The sequence below is a fragment of the Rousettus aegyptiacus genome, unplaced genomic scaffold (genome assembly GCF_014176215.1).
Source record: "Rousettus aegyptiacus isolate mRouAeg1 unplaced genomic scaffold, mRouAeg1.p scaffold_m13_p_12, whole genome shotgun sequence".
In the NCBI taxonomy this organism is placed as follows: Eukaryota; Metazoa; Chordata; class Mammalia; order Chiroptera; family Pteropodidae; genus Rousettus; species Rousettus aegyptiacus.
In genome coordinates, this window is record NW_023416287.1 from 86,248,146 (window position 1) to 86,270,307 (window position 22,162).

Genomic DNA, 22,162 nt, shown 5'->3' on the forward strand with positions numbered 1-22,162 from the left:
AGCAGCTGGACATGGGAGACTTCGGAAGGGGAAGGCGAGGCCTGCCTGGGGAGCTTACAGGGAGGGGCGCAGGCAGGCTCCGACAGAGCACAAGCGAGGCTAAAACCACAGGAGGCATCATAACCTTGCTCCGTGGGCATATGAAGATGAAGCCACAACAAATCATATGTCCTGTGAACTGCAAGCCAAGCAACGTGGTGGGCAGCAGGCAGCAGTGACCTTTCACTGAGAGGTGAAACTCCCTATTTTCTGGATCAGTGCAGGAAGAGGAAGAGAAGAAGGAAGGAGTCCTGTGACCCAAAGCCATTCAAATAAGTGAAATGTGCTCCTTCGGGTTTGATCGTCGTTCTAGATCTCGCTAGAATCTTCATGGATTCGCTTGGCGCAGCAATCACGGTGTTTGGGATTGATCTTTTCAGAGAGCTGAGCAAAACAAATGATGGCAACATCTTCTTTTCCCCTGTGAGCATCACGACTGTCATCGGCATGCTTCCCCTGGGGGCCCGAGGGTCCACTGCCACGCAGTTACGCAAGGTAGGGTGGGCTTCCACGGCTTTCCAGGCACAGTCGGTCTCCAGGGGGTGGCCCTAGGGGCTCACCCTGAAAACATGCTTCTCTGGACCCATGGCCAGAGAAAGCACGTGAAGACACTGGGCAGGTCCAGGTCTGTCGAGGGCGACTCCTTCCCTCTCCGAATTCCAGTTCCTCCCTGTCATCTGCTCCCTGGTGCTCGGTGCTCCTTTGGGTGAAGGCTGGGTGAGCAGCCTTGTCCAAAGCCATTATTAGCCTTATCATCAAAGACAGAGGTGAAGAATAAAACCTACTGGGAGAAGCTGCATACTCCCCACTAGGGTCCAGATGAAATGTCAAAGAGGAGTACACGCGTGCATAAACCAACGCAGGCTCCTCCAAAGACAACCGGACCTCCTCACGGTTTTGCAAGGAGCAAAATGCTATGTGTGTGGCCCTGAAGTTTCTTTAACAAACATCTGCTTTTCCCAGCTCTTACCACTGTCACGGTATTTTCTTTCCCTTCCAGGTGCTTTTCTCTGAAAAAGACACAGAAAGTTCAGGAATCAAAGCTGAAGAAAAAGAGGTAGGAGACATGTGGCTGCTTTGTAGATGCAGGTCCCTGAGGAAATGTGTAGAAGGGGTAATACACACTTGGTACTTCTTTTTAAGCAATGATTATCATAGCAGCCACATAATGTTGCTAGGGGTATCCCATGATAATAAACACCTAGCGTTAAGAAGAGACCTTACCTTCCGTGCACACTGAGCACTATGACAGATACTGGTAAAGGCTTCCAGGCTGAAAAGTCCCTCCGGCAGAGTGGATGGATTTGGCGTTAAACAGATTTGGGTTCAAATCCTGGCTCCATCACTTAACAGCCGTGCCACTCTGGACAAGTCATTCACCTTCTTTGGGCCTCTGTACAGTGTGCAGTAGAGCATCTGGAACATATTGGCGACTCACCACTAGTAGTAGGTGCTATTATTACTACGTTCTATTTTTATTTTAAGTCCCCCCTGCCACCAAAGTTTATTTAAAAAAAATAGTAGCACAGGATGAGTGACCTCCAGGGTCTCTTCCAGCTGTAGCATTGTAGTGGTTCTCGACTGAAAGGCAGAGGGTGCAAACATGGCAGAGAGATTAAGTCCACAGTCGAGGTTGGCCCTCGGAGATGGTGAGAGCTCTCAGGGAGGGCACATGTCCCCTGACAACAGTCATAGCTCAGTCCCAGGCCCTCACGAAGTCAGAGCTCAAGTCACTCAGCAACATGGGCTGTTCATGTCACGATCCCACATGGTATGTGGGGAGAGCTGGGCTTCCTTCCAGGTTTTGTAGGACAAAGTTGGGTCAGATAGCTGCTCTGCTGTCCCCTCCGTTGAGGACCAGAGTTGTTTGAGAGCCCTGTCCCTCCCATGTCTGGTAGCCTATACAGAATTTTTGCATGAGTTAGAATAAAAAAGAATGTAGTTACTAGAAAATTTAAGATTGTATTTGTGGCTCGCATTTTATTTCTATAAGACAGCACTGGTCTACAGTACAGATCTGGGGTGGGGGAGGGTGTATGCACGCTCAGCTTTGTTAAATATTACCACATGTTTGCCAAAATGATGATACCAACATCTGTTCCTCACAAGAGTGTATACATACGGCCCATTTCATATAGTCATACAGAGACAGTGGCCCTGAAATCCCACTGGTCTTACAATCCCCGGTCATCCATATTCACACATACATACATACATATGTATATTTTTTTCTGTCTCTATTGGTGATCATTACATTAATAGAATTACATTAATAGAATTTCCAATGTTAAACCATACTTGCATTTGTGGATAGTCAGCTTGGCCATAATTAAAAAAAAATTTATAGATTATTGAATTGGATTTGGTAATATGTTGTTAGAGGTTTCAAAATATCTGTGTTATAAATCTGCGATATTTTTTATTGTCCTGTCCTCATCTAGTTTTGGTATAAAAGTATCACTAGAGTCATGAATTGGGGAATATTTCCTCTTTTTTTATTCTCTGGAAGAGTTTGTGTAAATTCAGAAATGCACCAAATGTTCTTGGCAGAATTTTATTTTAAAATTGCCGGTGCCTGGTGATTGATTGATTGATCGATTGACAATTCCTGTTTCCATGATTGTGATTACTTTGGATACTTCACATGAGCGTCAGTCAGCATACGGTATCTGTTCTTTTGTCCTGGCTTATTTTGTTTTCCATAATATCTTTGAGATTCCTCCACGTTGACACATGTAACAGGATTTTCTGCTTTTTAAAGACTGCGTAATATTCCATTTGATGTATAGACCACATTTTCTTTGTCCATTCATCTGTTGATGGACATTCAGGTTGCTTCCACCAATTGGCTGTTGTGAATAACACAGCGATGAATATGGATGTGAAAATATCCCTTTGAGAACTTCCTTTGAATTTTTTTGGATATATATCCAGAAGTGTGATTTTTAGATCATATGGTAATTCCTTTTAAAAATTTTGGAGAAACTTCCATATTGTTTTCCATAACAGCTGCACCATTTAAAATTCCCACCAATAATACTCAAATGTTCCAACTTCTCCACATCTTCATTGCTATTTCTGGTCATCTGACAGTGGCCATCCTAATGGCTGTGAGGTGATAGCTCGTTTTTTTGTGTGTGTGGTTTTGATATCTGCATTCTTTTTATGATTGGTGATGTTGAGCATCTTCTTATATATGCTGTTTGTAATTTGTATATCTTCTTTGGAGAATTGCCTATTCAAGTCCTTTGCCCATTTTTTTTCATCAGGTTATTTTTGTTGTTGATGTTGTTGAGTTGTAGAAGTTCCTTATATATTCTGGATATTAACCTCTTATCGAACATATGATTTGCTAGTATTTTCTCCCTTTTTACAATATTCTTGTTTATACCCCTTAATGAGCCTAAGTCTTTTTCAGTTTATGTCTATTTTTGTCTGTTGTCCATTTTTGCTTTTGTTGCCTGGCTTTTGATGTCATACTCAAGAAATCATTACCAAATCCAATGTCCTAAAGTTTTTTCTTTCTATCTTCTTCTAGTGGTTTTATAATTATAGGTCTTATGCCTAGTTATTTAACCTATTTTGAGTAATTTTTTTCTGCATATGACATAAGGTAAGGGTCCAACTTCATTCTTTTGCATATAGATATTCAGTTTTCTTAGCATTATTTGTTGAAGAGACTGTCTTTTTCTCATTGTGTAGTCTTGGCACTCCTGTTGGAAATTATTTGACCATTAAGCAAGGGTTTATTTCTAGGCTCTTTCTTATTTCCATTGGCTCATATATCTTTCTTTATGCTAATATCACACTATCTTGCTTACTCTTGCTTTGTAGTATGTTTTGAAGTCAGGAAGCGTGAAGCCTCCAACTTTGTTCTTTTCCAAATTGCTTTGGCTGTTCAGGGTCTCTTGAAGTTCCATATAAATTTTAGAACTTTTTTTCTATTTTTGCAAAAGGTGCCATTGGGATTTTACTAGGGATTGCACTGACTTCATACATCACTTCGGGTAGTATAAATATTTTAACAATAATATGCTTTCCAATCCATGAACATAGGATGTCTTTCCATTTATTTGTATCTTCTTTTATTTCTTTTAACAATTTTAAAAATAGATTTCAGCGTATAAGTTTTTCATCTCTTTAATTAATTTATACCTAAGTATTTTATCTTTTTCGATACTATAGTAAATGGAATTATTTTCTCAATTACTTTTTAGAATGGTCACTGTTAGTGTATAGAGATGCAACTGATTTTTGTATATAGATTTTATATTCTGCAACTTTGCTGAACTAATTTATCAGTATAACAATTTTTTGTGTGTGTGTGGAAACTTTAAGGTTTTCTACATGTAAAATCATGTCGTCTATGAACAGACATAATTTTAGTTCATTTTTCTTGATTTTAATTCATCTTATTTCATTCCCTTTTCTAGTTACTCTGGCTAGGATTTCCAATACTATGTTGAGTATAAAGAATAGTAGTGGTGAGAGTGGGTATCTTTGCCTAATCTTAGAGGAAAAGTTTTTATTTCACCATCGGGTGAGATGTTAGCCGTGGGCTAACCAAGTTCCTTGGATGTAAAGTTAGGTTGTTGATTTAATTCGTTCCTTCGATTGGGTTGTGTTTCCCTATTCTTTGGATGCTTTGTTATCTTCTATTGAGACTTGGGCATTTGGAAAATCAGCCGCCTCTCCTAGTCTTGGCGGTTTGGTTTAATACAGGGAGAACCTTTTCCGGTCAGGCTGGCTAGCAGTTCTGGCGACCTCGAAAGCCTTTTCTGGGCATGCATTCTTTCTGGGCTTGTACGAGTGATCTCCTAATTGAAGAGGTTTGCTGGTTTCTACTCATGAGCTCTCTCTAGTGTCATCTGTGGTACTGCAGACTCTGGGGAATGTTAATTTTGTTCTCAGTGGCCAACCTGGTGCCCTGTTTCCGACTGCACTTATATTCAAGCAAGACAGAAACCAGGCCCTCAGGCAGCTTCTGGAAAAGTCATAATGCTGGATGCACATCCCACTCTTCAGCTTCTCTCTCCAGGAGGTAGCTGGGAGTTGGAATTTTTCTCCCAATCACACCATGATGTGTGTCTGGGGGAGAGGGGGGCGGGCGGTGACTCTGGTGAGCGAGTGCCATGAATTTTCCTACCAGGCTTCAGTGCGGTTGGTTTCGGGCTCTCTAGAGTACAGGAACTTCTTCGCTGATCTCTGGGTTTCTTTCCTGTGTTGTTAAATCAGTGCTGCCAGAAGTGACTCTTCTGCCATCTTGCTGACATCACTCCTGGAAAAGTTTCCTTAGTAAAGATTTACACATGGTAGATGCTGTCAGGTCGTATTTGCCTTTGTTTGTTCTTGAATGAACGTATGTTGAATTCTAGGTTAATGTTTTCTCTCACTGCTTTGAAGGTACCATTCTACTCTACCTGTCCAGTGTTGCTGTTAAGAAGCCAATTTACTTGGCATTCCTTTCTAGGTGATCTCCCTCTGGATGCATATATGTTTTGCCATTTGTTTTTGTTAGTCTGCAAATTTACTACAATGTGTCTTAGGTGCGGATTTCTTTTATTTACCCAGACAGGTTTACTGTGCCTTCTCAATATGAAAATTCATACTTTTCATCAATTCTGGAAAATTCTCAGCCATGTAATACTTCGAATTCTCTTCTTGCTTGCCTTTTAGAAGGATGTTAGAGTTCTATTTTCTAGATTGCTTCATCTGTCATACACGTTTTTCATCACTTTCTGTCTTTGTGCTGTGTTCTGAGAAAAATCATTCAGCTCTGTCTAGTTTACTAATTTAGCAGTGCCTAATTGGCTGTTTTACCCATCTATTAAGTTTTTAAATGTCAATGCTTATTGAATATATGGAAGTTCTAGTTAATTATAAAACCAGCCTGGAACTTGATGATAATCTCTTGTTTCTTAACCATATTTTCAATATCTTTTGTGGTCAACAGTCTTGATACGCTGCTTTTTTAAATGAGATATTGGATAATGTTGACATTTAAAGCCCTTGAGGCTCTAATATGGCCATTTGCTATTTTTTCTTCTGATTCTTGATGGGGGCCTTATAGTCTCATGATTTGTAATTTTGGAATATGAGCTAATATTTGATTGGTAATCTATGGGAGCCCAGCAAAACCCAGGATGTAGTTACCTTTCTAATACATACATATATATATATATATATATATATATATATATATATGAAAGTTATCAACTTATGGACACTTTAAGTTCTAAGTTTGGGGTTTCCCAGGCCATAGAGGTGGTATAAATTCAAACTCCAAACCTGTTTGACAGTAAGATTTTCTTCCCTTTCCTCATTTTCAGGTCAACTTAGTTACAACTTACCCACTGGAGAAATATTCTTACTACATTCTTTTCTTTATATCAACCCATTATTCTCCAAAGACTTTAATACCTTATCTGCCTACATCACATATCAGTCAGACTGAGCAGCCATAGAACAATCATGAGACATTCAAAGGCTCATAGTAGCAAGGAGGGTGCCAAAGGTCAAATTCAGCCTCAGATATTTTGTTAGAGCAGCGCACTTTTACAGTTTCAACTTGAATGTCTTCAATTGTTCATTAATTATTCACAAAAATTAAATGGATAGCTTTAATGTACCAGACACTATTCTGGGCATTGAGTTACCAATGGTGAAATAAAAAGATAAAACAAACAAACAAACAAACAAATAAACAAACAAACCCATGGGCTTCGTGTTCTAGAGGAAGAAGGCCTTTCTGTTCTCGGTGCAATCAGGAATAAGCTTTTCAGCTCAAAATTAAAATGCCTCTCTCTCGCATCCAGTGTGAGCAGAAGTGGCCAGATATCACTCAACAGACAGTGGGATGGTGTTTTTCTCTGTGTCAGGGAAGGATGCTGGGTCAGCTGGTTCTGCCATGTAGCACTCACTCCTCAGCCCTCAACCAGAAAACGGATGGATTCTACAAAAAAATGTCTAGAAAAGTTTTTTTTTTCTTTTCCATAGAGACAAGAAAATCTTACTTCAGCCCAGTGTATAGATCTGACAAATGGCTGCGTGTACCATCAGGAATCACTTTTCTTATCCACTGTCTGGAACAGAAGTTGTTAGAGGGTAGATAAGAGTCATCTGGGGGAATCGTTTGCTTTCCTCAGGTGCTTAGTTTTGTGGGAAGCGAAAGGCAAGCATGTGAAACATTTCGTGGGCAATTATGTTTGAGATAAAAATGCAACCCGAGTCAAAAAAGGAAGTCCTGAGGTGCTGGGCTGAGAAGCAGGCTTCTTTGTGGAGCTGAGATCGGTTGTGACTTACATTAACATATGATTTGTGTAAAAGCCCCTCGACTGTCAGGGGCCACAGCAAACTCATGGGCCATCCTCAAGGCTGTGAAACAAAGGAAAAGACCCAGCAGCTGCATCTTCTTGGGGGAACATGTAGGTTTTCTTCTGCCCAGATAACTCACTGAGTTGTTTTTGTTTGGAAGATTGAGAAGATGGAAGAGATACACCACCAATTCGAAACATTCTTGAGTGAAATAAGCAAACCCACTAATAATTATGAACTGAAAATAGCCAACAGGCTATTTGGAGAGAAGACATACCTTTTCCTTCAAGTAAGTTTTATTGCATCCACCACCTCTGTGAGCGATATTTATGAATGGCCAAATGATCTAGTTAGGACTGTAGGTCTTGAAAGCCTGCTGCCTAAGTTGGCTGCCTGGTTCGGCCCAAATCACTCGTTGACCCTCTGCTGCCCCCTGCCTGTTTTTCAGACACCCAGGCACTTGGAGAGTTTCTTTTTTAATCTTGGCAGTTTAAATCCATTTTTTTTTTTTTTTTTTGCCCTAACCCTGTTGTACCTGCATAAAAATGTGCATGGAAGTCCTCAAAGTGATTTGCTCAGGTCCTGAAATTCCCTGCTTGCAATGTTAGTTATTTTGATGTACAGCTAAACTTATTTAGAGATGTTATCAATGGATAAATTGAACTTTCAACCTCATTCTATTTTTTTTCCTTGTTTCTCCTAAAGAAATACTTGGATTCTGTTGAAAAATATTATCATGCTTCTCTGGAGCCAGTTGATTTTGTGAATGCAGCAGATGAAAGTCGAAAGAAGATTAATGCCTGGGTCGAAAGCCAAACACATGGTAGAGTATGGATGGGTCGTTCATCATTAAAACGCTTCTTGAGTATCCGCTGTGAGTGAAGCCCTGTGCCCGACACTGCGTGGGATGCCTGGGGGGACACCTTTGGGAGGGAACTCTTAGATGGGTTTTTCAGGGTTGAAAAGGCAGAGCTGTGCATGAAGGCTGGGAGAAGGTGCTGCAGGTGGTGGAACAGTCTCAGCAAATGTGGAGAGAGCCAAGGAGACCAGACAGGGGGCCACAGCGGAGAATTATTTCCACATGGCCGTGGGTCACAATGTCTCTGGCGATCCTGACATTGGGCTCCTGTCTGTCTCGGGTTCAGATGCATTCCTTTGTATCAGAGCCTTTCTTCCTGAGTCCGGATCCCTACGTGAAAATGTCCTAGAGCGTTTCCTTGTCCTTTATCGAGTGAGAAACATTCCACTCTGCAGTCAATACTTGCCTTTGCTACTTACAGCTGGGGCTGCCTGGGCCCCATCTCCATTTGAGCATCATTCAGCCCCAGGCACAGCAGAGAACTTGACAAAGCCCTCACTTCATCCTCTCTCCCTATTCCCTGGTATGAACCAAACACAGGAGAAATACCAGAGAGGGGTGTTAATATGCAAATACACTTTGGGGAGCAGTTGTGTGCACTGTCATGTTAGAGTTTCAGATTATCTTTTTTATTCCAGTTATCAGGGAGACATCTATTATTTCAGAATGTATTTTTTTTTCTTCATAGTTAGTCCAAAGGAAATAAAATTTAAAAAAAAACGACAGGAAAAAATAAGGTCTGTCAGAGGGTCGATTGAAGGCAGTATTCTTTAGAATTTGGTGTGAGATGGGCTGAACCTAGAGACAAGCATATCAGCTTCTTTTTCATTAAAATAAGAATTCTCTAAATCTCAGTTGGTAACTGTATCAAATAGGTAAAAATAATAATAGCTTACGTTTACAGAGCGCTTACGGTGAGCCAGATACTGTTCTAAGCGCTTTACACGTGTGCAATCATTTACCCCTTGAAACAACCCTATGAGGTAGATTTTATTGCTGGTTTACAGATGTGGAAACTGAGGCACAGAGACTTTAAGTAACTTGCCCGAAATTCCTCAGCTGATAAGAGGAAAAAAGGGATGCTAACAGAGTCCTCTGACTTCAGAGCCTCAGTTTATCCAGTGGGACACAAATAGGTGGTGGGCAAAGCGAGAAGCCCCTGCTCATCCTGCCAGAGAGCACCGTGTCGGCGAGGCCCGCAGGTGCTCACCTGGCTGAGGTCCTAACGATCAGGCAAGTCCACCTGCATCATGCCTGCCGTGCGTATCACTTATCATTTTGAAGATGGGCCAATTTTGTTGTTTTTGTTTGCAGAAAAAATCAGGGACCTGTTGCCAGATGCCTCTCTGAGCAGCTCCACCAAGCTAGTGCTGGTGAACAGTGTGTATTTTAAAGGGCAATGGGACACGGAGTTTAAGAAAGAAGATACCCAGGAGGAGGAATTTTGGCTGAACAAGGTATGGTCCTTCTGGATATGACGCGCTCACATGTGGAATGGTAAACCTGAAGTCGCCTTTCGGCAAATGTACAGGGTACATAGCAAAGGCCAAGTCGGAGGCTGGGATCTTTAGCATGATTGTAGGCTGAGTTGATCATTCGGGTGTGCTCTCCTGGTCGCCTCACGCCTCTTTTGACACTGCGCGGCCTGTGGATTTGTTGCAGGATACAAGCAAACCCGTGCGGATGATGACCCAACGCCGTTCCTTTAGTTTCGCTTTCCTGGAGGACTTGCAGGCCAAGATTCTGGGGATTCCGTATAGAAACAGTGACCTAAGCATGTTCGTGCTGCTGCCCGATGACATCGACGGTCTGGAGAAGGTACAAGCTCGCATCTCCCGTTCTTCTTGTCGTTTCCGGAGGCTTCTCGTTGGGCGCTGGTGTCCGGCAGTGCCAAGTAGAAAATACTTCTCACTCCGCGCAGGACGTCCAAAGAGGAACCACAAATGGCATCGCGTTTATGGAGAACAACCGATACTAAAATATTTGAGAACGAGCTAAAATGGGCATTTAATGGGATTTCTAAAGGTCTCCCATTATTTTGAGAAATGACTGCTATCTACGGACCCTCTTTCCCAGAAAAATCGCATACGCACATGTCCAGCAAATTCTGCATTCCCTTCAGGAGGCTCTTGGACCTTCTGAATTTCTTTTTTACACCTTTAATTTTTTAAAAAGTTTTAGGTCCACAGCAAAGTTGAGAGGAAAGAAAATTAGTAATTTATATAAATATATGTGCATAGCTTCCCGCATAATCAACATTCAACATCACTTATCAGAAAAAAATGGTATTTTTTTTAACCAAGGATGAATTTACATTGACACACAGTAATCACCCAGAGTCCATCAGACACTTAATCTTGAACCATGTGATTTAGCCCCAATCACTTCACTATTAAAAAAGTTGACATGGCTAGTGTCCTGTAGTTTTGAAATCAGGAAAGCTTTGTTTCAAATCCCTGTTCCTCTATTTAATAGCATTATGTCCTTTGATGCTTAACTTCCCTGAATCTCAATATTTACCCATTTGTAAAATCAGTTCCACAGTTCTTAATGTGTAGTATTATTTAATAATTAGAGACCATTCTATATCTATACCTAATCTATCCATATCATCTATATCTATATCTAAAGATACACGCCAAACAGCATCGGTTATTATAAGACTATAAAACCTATCATATTATAATTACAATACTCGATACTGTTCTGTTGCTGTGAAACATGGCTAATAGCATTATACGTTGGAAAATATTTGGGGACAGCAAAATAGCAGAATGTGTGGAAGCTTTAAGAGAATTCCTGCTTTGACTCAAAACCCCCAGTTGTGGGAATTACCCTAGGAAAATAATTCAGAAGAAAATAATTGCTTTTCGGAGTCAAATCAGTAATTTCTGCATTAAATACACTGGGATACCTAGTTTGAAATTCATCATAATAATTATTTTTGTATCTATAACACCCATCAGCATTGACCATAATGCATGACACATACTAGAGATTCGTGAAGCGAGTGACTGGATGAATGTTGGGTAAAGTTGATCGATTTGATGAAAATATCTGTTTGAAGATATTTAGGAGAAATATGAAGTAGTGTAAAAAAGTTTACATTATAACAAGTAAAATGGACATTCGCTGTGATTGCAACTATGTAAATGTATATTTACATGTTATATGGTATAATAAGTATGATATAATGTACCACTTTTTATAGTAATATGCTTATTATATAATTTATATAAACATGTAATTTATTACATATAAAGTCATATGATACATATGCATACAAAGACTAGGGGAATAGTAAAATATGAAACGATGTACATTAGATTGATAGAATAAGAAATAACATTTCTTATCGTTAAAAACTCAACGCTATTGAGTTTGTTCAGAAAATTTAAACAGAAATATAAGACAAGTGCCTGCTATATAAAGACAACACCTAGTGAAACGAAATTTCTACTTTTATTTGCTACTAACGTTAATGATTTCTGATGGATACAAATCAGCGGTATGCTCTTTCAAACTTTTATTGAATTGATAATTGGGGCATGCTTTCCCTTCTCCCTTTCTTTCTTAATAGATTATAAATAAAATAAGTCCCGAGAAGTTGGTGGAGTGGACTAACCCGGGGCGCATGGAAGAAAGGACGGTGACCTTGCGCTTGCCTCGCTTTGAAGTGGAAGACAGCTACGACATGGAGGCCGTGCTGGCGGCCGCGGGGATGGGCTACGCCTTCAGCGGTCGCAAAGCGGGGCGTTCGGGAACGCCCTCAGGCTCAGAGCTGCAAGCCCAGAAGTTCCTGCACGCGTCCTTTGTGGCCGTAACCGAGGACGGCACTGAGGCTGCCGCCGCCACCGGCATGGACTTCGCCATCACCTCAGCGCCTGGCGGTGAAACTTTTCACTGCAATCACCCTTTCTTGTTCTTCATCAGGCACAACGAGTCCAACAGCGTTCTCTTCTTCGGCAGATTGTCTTCTCCTTAGGCCAGTCATCATTGCCTTGGCAGAAAACCCACGTGGGAGTGTCACTACGACTCTGGAAACAGCCCATTCTTTGCAAAAGTCTGTTTTTCTTGCTTGCCTCCCACTCTTACCATCAAAATCGATGGTTTAATGACCGTAACGGGTGTGCGTGTTTATAATTTTCGTTAAAAGTGAGTTCAATCAAGGCTCATTAATAACCTCCCGTCGATGTCTTCTGAAAGTAAATCATGGTTTTGTGGTTTTGCGCACCAATGGAGAGAAACAGTCTTGTCAGCAAGAACTATGAACTAGTGATTTTGGGTGTCCCTCTGGTTCTAATATTTCGGCAGATTATAATACACAAGTAAAATAAAACAATAGTCGACTCAAATCATGTGTTACTTTTTTCCTTCTCAGCAGATAGTGTGGCAAACTGCACACAGGAAAGAGAATTCAGAAACACATTAGCAAAACAGAAATTAGAACTCAAAAGCCGGAACAAAATGAAACAATACACCAGGGAGAGACGATGCTCATACTTTCACCCTCTATTCTAATAGAGTATATTATCCACTGTCAGTTGCATGAGCATTTTGATATTCTGCAGTAAATCTGACCGTTAAGTAAGATGCATTCATTTTAACATGAGAACTTGACGAGCTTTGATAAATGTATACACTGAAGAAAACACCACCCCGCCTAAGATATAGACATTTCCATCACCCTCAAGGTTCCCTTGTTCTGTTTCCCAGTCAACAACCCCAGACAACCCTGGCCCAGGTAGATCTGCCTTCAATCACTACAGGGTAGATTTGTCATTTCTAGTCAAGTGGATTCATATAGTGTGTTCTCTTTTGTGTTTAGCTTCTTTTGCTGAGCACTGAGATCATCACTGTTGTTGGGCTATCAGTAGTTTGTTATTTCCTATTGATAAACAGTATTCTATTGTATGGATAAACTGCTTTTTGTTTATTCACTTACCCATTGATGGGCATTTATGTTGCTTCCAGCGTTAGGTTACTATGCATAATGCTGCTATGCACATTTGTGTAGAAAAGGCTTTGTGTGGGTATATGTTTTCATTTTTGGGAGGTAGATAATGAAAAATGAAATTGCTGGGTCATTGCTGAGTATAGTATATGTTTAAATTTATAAGAACCTGCCAGAATGTTCTCTAAAGAGATTTTACCATTTTCCATTCCTATGAGCAATTGTATGAGTCTTCTGGTGGCTTTTCATCCTCACCGGTGGTTGGCCAATCTTCTTCATTATACCCAGTGGGTGTGAAGGTGGTGTCTCCTTGTGGTTTTAATTTACACCTTTCTCTTATGACCACTGATGTTGAGAATCTTTTCATGTGTGTATTGGCCATATGTATATCTTATTTTGTGAGGTCTGTTCAATTTTTTTTTTTTTTTGCTTATTTTTATTAAATTGCTTGTTTTCTTATTACTGACTTAAAATTGTTTTGAATGTGTTCTGAATAAAAGTTCTGGGTCAGATACATGGATCGCATTTTCTTGATGGTGTCATTGAAAAGCAGTTTTAAATTTTAATGGAGTCCAATTCATTAATTTTTTTCTTTCATGATTTCTGGGTTTTTTTTTTTCTGTTGTATTTAAGAAATCTTTGCATATACTCGGAAGAAATAGGGCCCATGTGTTCTTTAGGACGAATGACATAAACTCCATAATCTGAAGCACATGCCCTGTGCTGTCTGTCACCATTTCCTGGGGTGTCTTCTTCTTCATTCTCCGCTTTGAATTGCTGTAGGTTTGGCCTATGATGAGGGCGGGAGGGAGGATATGGTCCATAGGATGGAGACTTTGTCAAGCTGTCTGCCGAGGTCAAGGAAGAAGCCGTGGGCGTGGCGACATGTTCCAGGCAGGGGCCGTGAAATGGCGAGAACAAGGAGTTTACAGAGCTGCTTTGTCTTCCAGTTAATGAAGGATAAAGGAGCCCTTTCTAATAGCGTCCCTCAGGGATCACAGAAGTGAAGTCTCTGATTTAAAGGAAAAGATACGAACTCAAGTTGGGGTCTGAGCAGGGACTAGGGGTCCACAGAGACGTCACCCACGTCATGTGCAGACACAGACCTCCGGCTGCGTGTCCTCGGAGCCGGTCCTGTGATCCCTCTCGGGTCCCCCTAGTTTTCCCCCACATTGAGTCGGGTCTCCCCACCATCTACAGTGCTCTCCTCCAGCCTCTGTGCAAACATCTCACCCCCTCTCCCAGCACCCCATGCGGCGTCATCCCAGGGTTTCACGGGCGACCTTCTCCTACCGTACCATTTGTTTGGCTTCCTGCCCAGGAATTAATTATCTTTCGGCTTTCTTCTGCAGCATTTACAAAATCAGCAGATTCCACCCTGGCTAGGTAAAATTTGTTAACGTTATTCATGTATTCCTCTGACACAGGAAGGAAGAAGGGAAGAATTAAGAGTAATTTACTGTTAACTATGTATTCCAAAATTAAATTAAGTTCAGTTGTGACCAAATACAATACATAAAATCAGCCCTAAATCCAGACTTTGCTGGTGGGTTGTCAGGCTCTGGGATACTCCAGTGGCGGGGGGTGGGGAGAGGGTCTGGGGGGTGGTGCTGGTGCTCTCTGAATAAATGCTCCCCATGTGGGTCTGCCAGGCTCATCTGCCTCAATCCTCCTCATTTGGTCCCTGAGGACAGAGGGCCCAGGATGCAGGTGAAAGGTGATCCAGACCAGTGAAACTTACCTGAAGAACTGGAAACTTCTTTTCTCCATAGTGCCTGTTGGCGACATTCAGCTCATAGGCATTGGTGGGTTTATTTAGTGCAGCCAGAAGCTTTAGAAATTGATGATACACATTTCCCGACTTTTCAACCTTCAAACACCAAACAGTTTGAGTTCACTGAATCCCCTGCACTTAAGTCTCTGTAGGTCCATGCCTAATGTTTGGCAGCCAGATGGGTGAATTTTATTGTTATTTTCTGATAGTTGGTGTATTTTACTTCAAATATCCTTCCTCCCCCCACCCCCATGTTCCTGAAAAGTGCCCCTAGCATGTAACAGACAGGATTATGACACCTGGATCATAGTGTCACAGAAGAATCCGCAATGCTCAGAAGTTTTTGCATGCGGATACCTGCCAATGCGTGTCGTGGGATATTTTCTAAACACACACCGACATCGTTGGTTCCATTGGTTCCAGGAATCCAGGAATCCAAAAACCCCAAGAGGAAGCGACACTGTCAGGAACCATCCTGCTATTTCTAATACCTTACTTCCCTGTGAAGGGTGTGAAGACTTGACATCATTGTTAAGTCCCAAATCTTAGAGGACATTTTATTTCTTCCTTTTTACTGAGAATGTGGCTGCACCTGTCTATAGGGACCCAGTTTAGTGGGGAAGATTCTTCAAGCATCCTAATAGAATGCCTGCCCGTTACAGTATTCACTAGGATCTCTCCACGGAGACAGATAGAGATAGAGGTATGTGCACATTGAATGATGTTAGAACAGGGTTAATTAGCTTCGTTTAATTTTCGCAGAGGAGGACCAACACCAGCAAGATGTGAAAAGTCAACAGGGAGCTGGTCCCCTAGGCAGGCGTGCCATGGAAGACTGAGACACGTTCATGTTAGCTCTTCCCCCCACCCGTCTCCACGTCTCCACTACCGCCCAGGCCAGTCATCCTAGTCCATACGTCTAACCAAACCGAACCCCACCCCTCGCCGATCTTTTACAGCTCCCTCCCTGATGCATCCTGGTATTCCTGTTCTCTTGCCAAGAAACACCAGTGTGCAGGCTCTCCCTTTTTCTAGAACTGTCTCTCTTCCTCCTCGCTTTATCCGAAGTGTAGGAATACCTCGTAATAGCATGTCCCTTGACCTTTTCTCAGGGGCAGCTGCTCACTCTGTCATCCTCATACCACGAAGCCAGGATGTATGGTCTTCTCATCCTTTTATTCCCACTGCCTTTTCTAGCCATCGTTCTTTCCTCGTCTCTACGCCTTATTTTAAGTTTCCTGCCATGCAGGAATGCCAGCACGTGCCCACCTACCATCTTCTGTTACTCTTTAATATTCACCAAGTTTCCTGTGGCTTCCTTACCCTTTTATGGTTTTCTTCTTTATCCTGTTTTCAGTTTTCCAGCTGACTTCGAAAGTTTTATTTTATTGGCAAAAATTGGAATCTGTTATTGTTTTATATTGTATCTCTATTTTAGTTGAATCTCTGTGATGAAAAAGTTATTTTTTTTTTTGCCTTTTTGTTTATTGGATCCATGATGTTTCCTTATCTATTTGAACATGTTTCTTATATAAAGACAATATTAATCATTGTCAATGCCTGCCTCTGGAATACCAGCGGGGACGCGAAGTTCTAGAGGGATAGAGAAATTTGATTACAGGGGGTATAGGTATTCTGGGAATTTTATTTTGCTTCTCCATTTCTACCCTTGACTCTTCTCAACCTCCTATGGGCCCCCAGAGGCACCTCTTCTGTTATGGGGCTGTTAACTTTTCAGTAGAATAAACATGTCTTTAGAACACAAAGAGAGATAGTGTTCTCTATGCACCAAGTTTAGCAGTAACCAAGAATAACTGATGGTTACCTAACATTTCATGAATGCTTCTCGAAGATTCATTTTGAATTTAGAGATGGTTACATAATACGTTCGATCATCACATTGCTCAGGCTTCTTCAGTGATCCATTCTCCACGCTATAGCTTCTTGGTTATATTTTATGACTTAGTAGTGGTCTAAGTCTCTATCACAGTGCCTGAAGCGGGGTCTTATTGACAGGGAAGGTTTGCAAGATTCCTTTACTTTGGGGGCAAAGTGATTTTCTAAGCCTGATCCCCTGAGCCAAACTTCCAAGCCCATTCTGTCACCGTACATTCCTGTCTCATTACCTCTGAAACCAGCCTCTGTACTCCTGGAAATAATTCTGCCCTTAATTTACATTTCCCAGGACTTGTAGAAGAAGTTATTACCACTTCCTTGAGTCTCCTAGTGACCAAGCCTAATAAAATCTACTCCCATACATACCAATAACTATCTGTTACTGCCTAAGAAATTCCTGGTTTTGAAACTGTCCCAGGGCTGTTTTCTTTACACTGTAAGCCTCACTCGAGAAAACATATTAATTAATTGTACTTCATATAAAAGAGTTGTTCTTGAAATTCAGGGCATTAAATTGACTATTCAGTCAATATTCATTTTATTCATTTTGATTTATGGTGTTATTCCTATGTTGCTTATCTTTACTTCTTTAAAAGCATTTTTTAAGTCGCTGAAATGCTAGATGGCTGCTATAGGAATTAAGGCAATACAGAAATGCATGTGGGGAAGTGAGAAGGCTCTCCCTCCTCACTCTTATGCAGTTTGCTAGGTTCCTAGGACTGCTGTCGTAAGGTACCAAAAACTCCTGTAAATGTGCAAAACCTTCACTTCTTTAAAATGACTTTTTCCGTCCTCTTTCTCCTTGATTCAAACTGGCCTCGTCTAGTCTAACAGCACCATGACTCACTCTCCGGGGCTTCTCTTCTTTCCTCATCCTCCACCTCTGCACAACCTCACGACCACTCCCTTAATCATTCATCCCTTAGGACATCAGATTCTGGTTGGTATCAAACAGTCTTAGGAACAAAGCCTCAGGTCTGTTGACCATAGAAACAGAGTTTTGGTCAAATTAAACACGGTATCTTGACCTCACTTATGTTCCGGTTCCACACCCATGAAGGCAGAAAGATCCTCTGGCTACAACCTATCGAAACTGGACAGAACCGACGCCATGACTGGCATCGGGACCCGATGCAATGATCTGCTGCCTCCTACCCTAGCCCTGGCCCATCAGTAGAGCCCACGACCCTGGTTCCCTCAGCTACCATGATTGATGAGTTTCCCCCTACACAACCTATCCCCCAGGGGCCATTGGGGAGCCAGGTCTTTGAATACTAGCTCACCTGTGTCTCCGGACTCATCCTTTGAGATATGGTGTGCATTATTCATAAAATCTATTTCATCAAATCTCATCGTGAATACTTTCTCCTATGAAAGTGATTCCTCATCATTTTATTTCATCTCTAAAATAATTAGTGGTTCAATCTCCTATTGACCAAGTCCAAGATTCTATGTTAGCTGCAGAATCCATGACTTTTTTAGCATTATACATTTTTGTCTCAAATAAAAAGAGCACAGAAAAAAATTCTAATAATTTATCTCATTAAGAGTTGCTGCTCCAAAAAAAAAAAAACATTAACTTTTGTAATTAATGATTATTTATCAAAATTTTAATGTATTTATTATATTTTTCAATTTTATATTAATAATAAGTACAGTAATAACTCAATCTAAAAGAAACATTTAAACATTCAGAGCAATATGACCATGAGAATAAGAGCATTTGATAATCTAAATGTATATAATATATACATTTTTTCATTGGAGAGGATGACAAAGTTATTAATAAAAAAACTTTAAAATATAAAAATACTTAATCAGGATGAAATTCTTTGGAAGAAGTGGAATTGAAATATAATTTCCATATAAAAAGGAATGATGTAAATTATTCAAAAGTAGAAGGGCTTGTTTATGCATTTTAAAAGTGAATGATATGATTTTACAATATATGTAGATCAAACCTTTATGATATATGCCTTAAAAGTACACAAAAGTGTACACCAATTATTTCTCGATAAAACTGGAAAAAAATTTAAAAAGAGATGAAAGTGGGTGTCATGTGGTTAGATTCCACTGGATGCATTTCAAAGAGTGATGTAACACTTTTATTTTAAAATAGCCACCCTCATAAGATGACATAAATTGTGTCCTTTGTAACTATATTATGGACAAAATTTTAGATGTCAACCAAAAAAAATGTGCGAAGGTTTAAAAAAAGTTACGTGTTGTCTGAAGGCCGCTGTCACAGGGGCCAGATCCAGGCCATGGTGCCGTTGGGTGTTACCGAGGGCAGTGCCGGCCATACTGCTAGTGCCACCACGTGGCAGTAGCTGCAACAGCAACTCAACGGTACAATGTTTCTGGGGGACAACATTGATTTCTGGCCTTTCCTCTTTAAAACTGGCCATCTCTCTTCTCACTCCATCTGGGTAAACACCCTGGGTTCTCAACGTTATTAAGAGAAAGAAGATCCAGGGAGAGAGAATGACATGGATACAGACAGGTCGTGGATGGCTTGTGCCTCATCCGATTATGAGCAGGAATGTGGTCTCATTTTGCATTCACTAAAAAGTCAAAATTTCTCCCAACAAAGAAGAGGCCTGGACCAAACGGCTTCACTGGTAAAGTTTGCCAGGTATTTAAAAATCAACACCAATATTTCTCTAACTCTTCCAAAAAAATGGAAGAAGCGGGAGCACTTCCTAACCTATTCTGTGAAGAAGTGCCCTGACATCAAAGCCAGATTGACACTATGAAAAGAAAATTACAGACCAATACCCCTTATTCATACGAAAACCTCATAAAATGCTAGCAAACTGAATTCTGCAGCATACTAAGAGGGTGGTATATCATGACCAAGTAGAATTGATTTCTGGAACACGAGAATAGATCAGCACGAAAAAATTTCTGGAACACGAGAATAGATCAGCACGAAAAAATTAAGGAATTCAGAGTAATTTATCAGTAACTATGTATTACTAAATTAAATTGTTTTCAGTCATGACCAGTAGTTATTCAATGCGAGATTCCAGATCCAGAAGAAATCTGCTTCTGCTTGCCCATGTGTGTTTTTGCACAGGTGTTATGTAGATAACATGAAAGGGAAATGCGGGCGGGCACAAGGATGAGGTCTCAGAGCACAGCACCGTCTGGAGAAGGCGGGGGCGGAAGAGGCTGTGGTTCGCAAACAGCAGAGCATGTGGCCTCGCAGGAGATGGCTTGCTTCTGGACCCCTCGCCACTAATATCGACCCCTGTCTTGCTTGTCTGCACTCATACCTTGCATCCGTGGCCTTCAGAATTTCCTGGTACTTCCCTAACTTTGCCTGGAGACCTGCCAAGCCTGCATATCCTATCAATTTCCCATGAACCAAACGTTTTTTTGGGTTGTTGCTCACCGAAATGTGTACTATGCGACCGAATGATGTCAGTTTATTGGCGGCACCTGCTGACTTACTCTATTACTCGGCTCCCTCTCTGCTCATAAAATCATCATTAAACCCACACTTTACTAGTGAGGTGTCAGGCTCCGGGACATTGCAATGGGCAGAGCTGCAGTGGGGGGGGTCTGAGGCACCCTGAATAAATGCTCTCCATGTAGGTCATCTGGGCCCATCTGCCTCACTTTGCTCCATTTGGTCACTGGGGACAGAGGACCAGGCTACAGATGGAAGGTGAGCCAGACCAGTGAAACTTACCTGAAGAAATTGAAACTTCTTTTCTCTGTGGACTCTGTTGGTGATGCTCAACTCATAGGCATCAGTGGGTCTATTTAGTTCAGTAAGAAACTTTTCAAATTAACGCTGCTCATTTCCCAACTTTTCAACCTTCAAACATCAAAAGGTGAGTTTGTAGAATTTTCTGTCAATGTGAATATTAATCCCAGTTTAAGTCTGTCAGATCCATGCCTAAAGCTTGGTAGACTCATAGATGATCTTTAGTTCATTCTCTAATATTTGAGTTTTTACCTCAAATACCCTTAAAAATCCATCTTATGTTCAACTGCCTCTGGGAGATTCTTCCTCCTGCTCAAAAGAACCCCAACATTCCTCTTTTCTTTTCTTTTCTTTTCTTTTCTTTCTTTCTTTTCTTTTCTTTCTTTTTAACTATAGATGCAGCACTATTCTTCCATCGTATTGTCTTCCAAAAGGTTCAGTTGGTTAGGTTTAGCTTCTCAGTTTAACTTGTTTCTTTAAGGCAAGACTCATGTGTCATTTCAAGTAGCCATGAGATGGGGTTATTGCTAAAGCGTGTGGTGACATGAAGCCCTGTCACACCCTTTGGTGGCATAATCATCTAAGATATGATCTTTGTGTTCAATGGCTCCTTCCTTGTGATGGCCATTTCTTGAGTATAAGAACAGTGTATATTTAAAAAGCGCTAGGTGAATACCTCCCATATATCTGGAACTTTCTAAAGATCCCCTTCAGAGTAATGTACTGTTAAAGAGAAAACCAAAGGCCCAAAATGGTGTCACTTGTGCTAAAGCCCGTGACCTAATTGCAGTTTCGAACTTCACCAGAAATGTAATCTTAATCAAGCAGTCTGGAATTTTCTGGTCAACATCGATGAGGTTATCTGTCACATGAGCCCTCTCTATCCCCCACCCCATAGGAAAAAAAAGGCAATTTGCAAGATATAACCCTTGCTTTTCCCTTACCACCTCTGAAAGATCTCCTGGCTTAAAAATAATTTGTCTTTTCTTTTGCTAATAGCTCCGTTGCCCCACCCTTCTTCCTATAAAAAAACAAAATTCCATTTTGCACAACCCCTCAGCGCTCCCTTCTAGCTGGGATGTGGCCCAATTCATGAATCACTTAATAAACCCAATTAGACCTTCAAATGTACTTGATTGGATTTTGTTCTTTAACCATACCAATCTTCTTCTTCTCCCCCCACCCTTTTCTTTTGTTTAGGCTTCATTTAAAAGAGTGATGCAACATTTCATTTTAAAATAGCAACCCTTACAATATGACATCAACTATACATTAAACATTGACATTGACGTTGTGGCCTTGTGTTATTATGATTTATAATATATAGTTGGTCTTCAACTCACTTCTGGCACAGAGCTACTAAAACTCTTGGAATTCTCTAAGTGTTGAAAGCAGCATAGGTGACTTTTGCTATGTTGATGAGGTGACTTTCCGACTGCACCTAAGGATGCGGGGCTGGTTGCCAGGAGAACCAAGCACGTGATTAGAGGGTTGGTTCCCAGGAGGGGAGAGGGGTTGGATGTCGAATCAACTGACAATGGCCAATGATGTAATCAACCGTGCCTATGTAATGAAGCCTCCAGGTTTTCGTAGGGACCCAAAAGAAGGGGT

At 41.1% G+C, this 22,162-nt stretch overlaps 1 protein-coding gene across 1 annotated transcript; it reads left to right on the forward strand.

The window, feature by feature from the left end:
* The first annotated feature begins 358 nt into the window (after positions 1–358).
* LOC107503911 (serpin B13) lies at positions 359–12,556 on the forward strand. The gene is made up of 7 exons (XM_016132715.2): positions 359–534; positions 1,040–1,096; positions 7,514–7,642; positions 8,059–8,176; positions 9,527–9,669; positions 9,875–10,030; positions 11,793–12,556. Exons 1-7 carry the CDS (start codon positions 370–372, stop codon positions 12,195–12,197), a joined length of 1,173 nt encoding a protein of 390 aa, XP_015988201.2. The 5' UTR covers positions 359–369; the 3' UTR covers positions 12,198–12,556.
* The last annotated feature ends 9,606 nt before the right edge of the window (positions 12,557–22,162 follow it).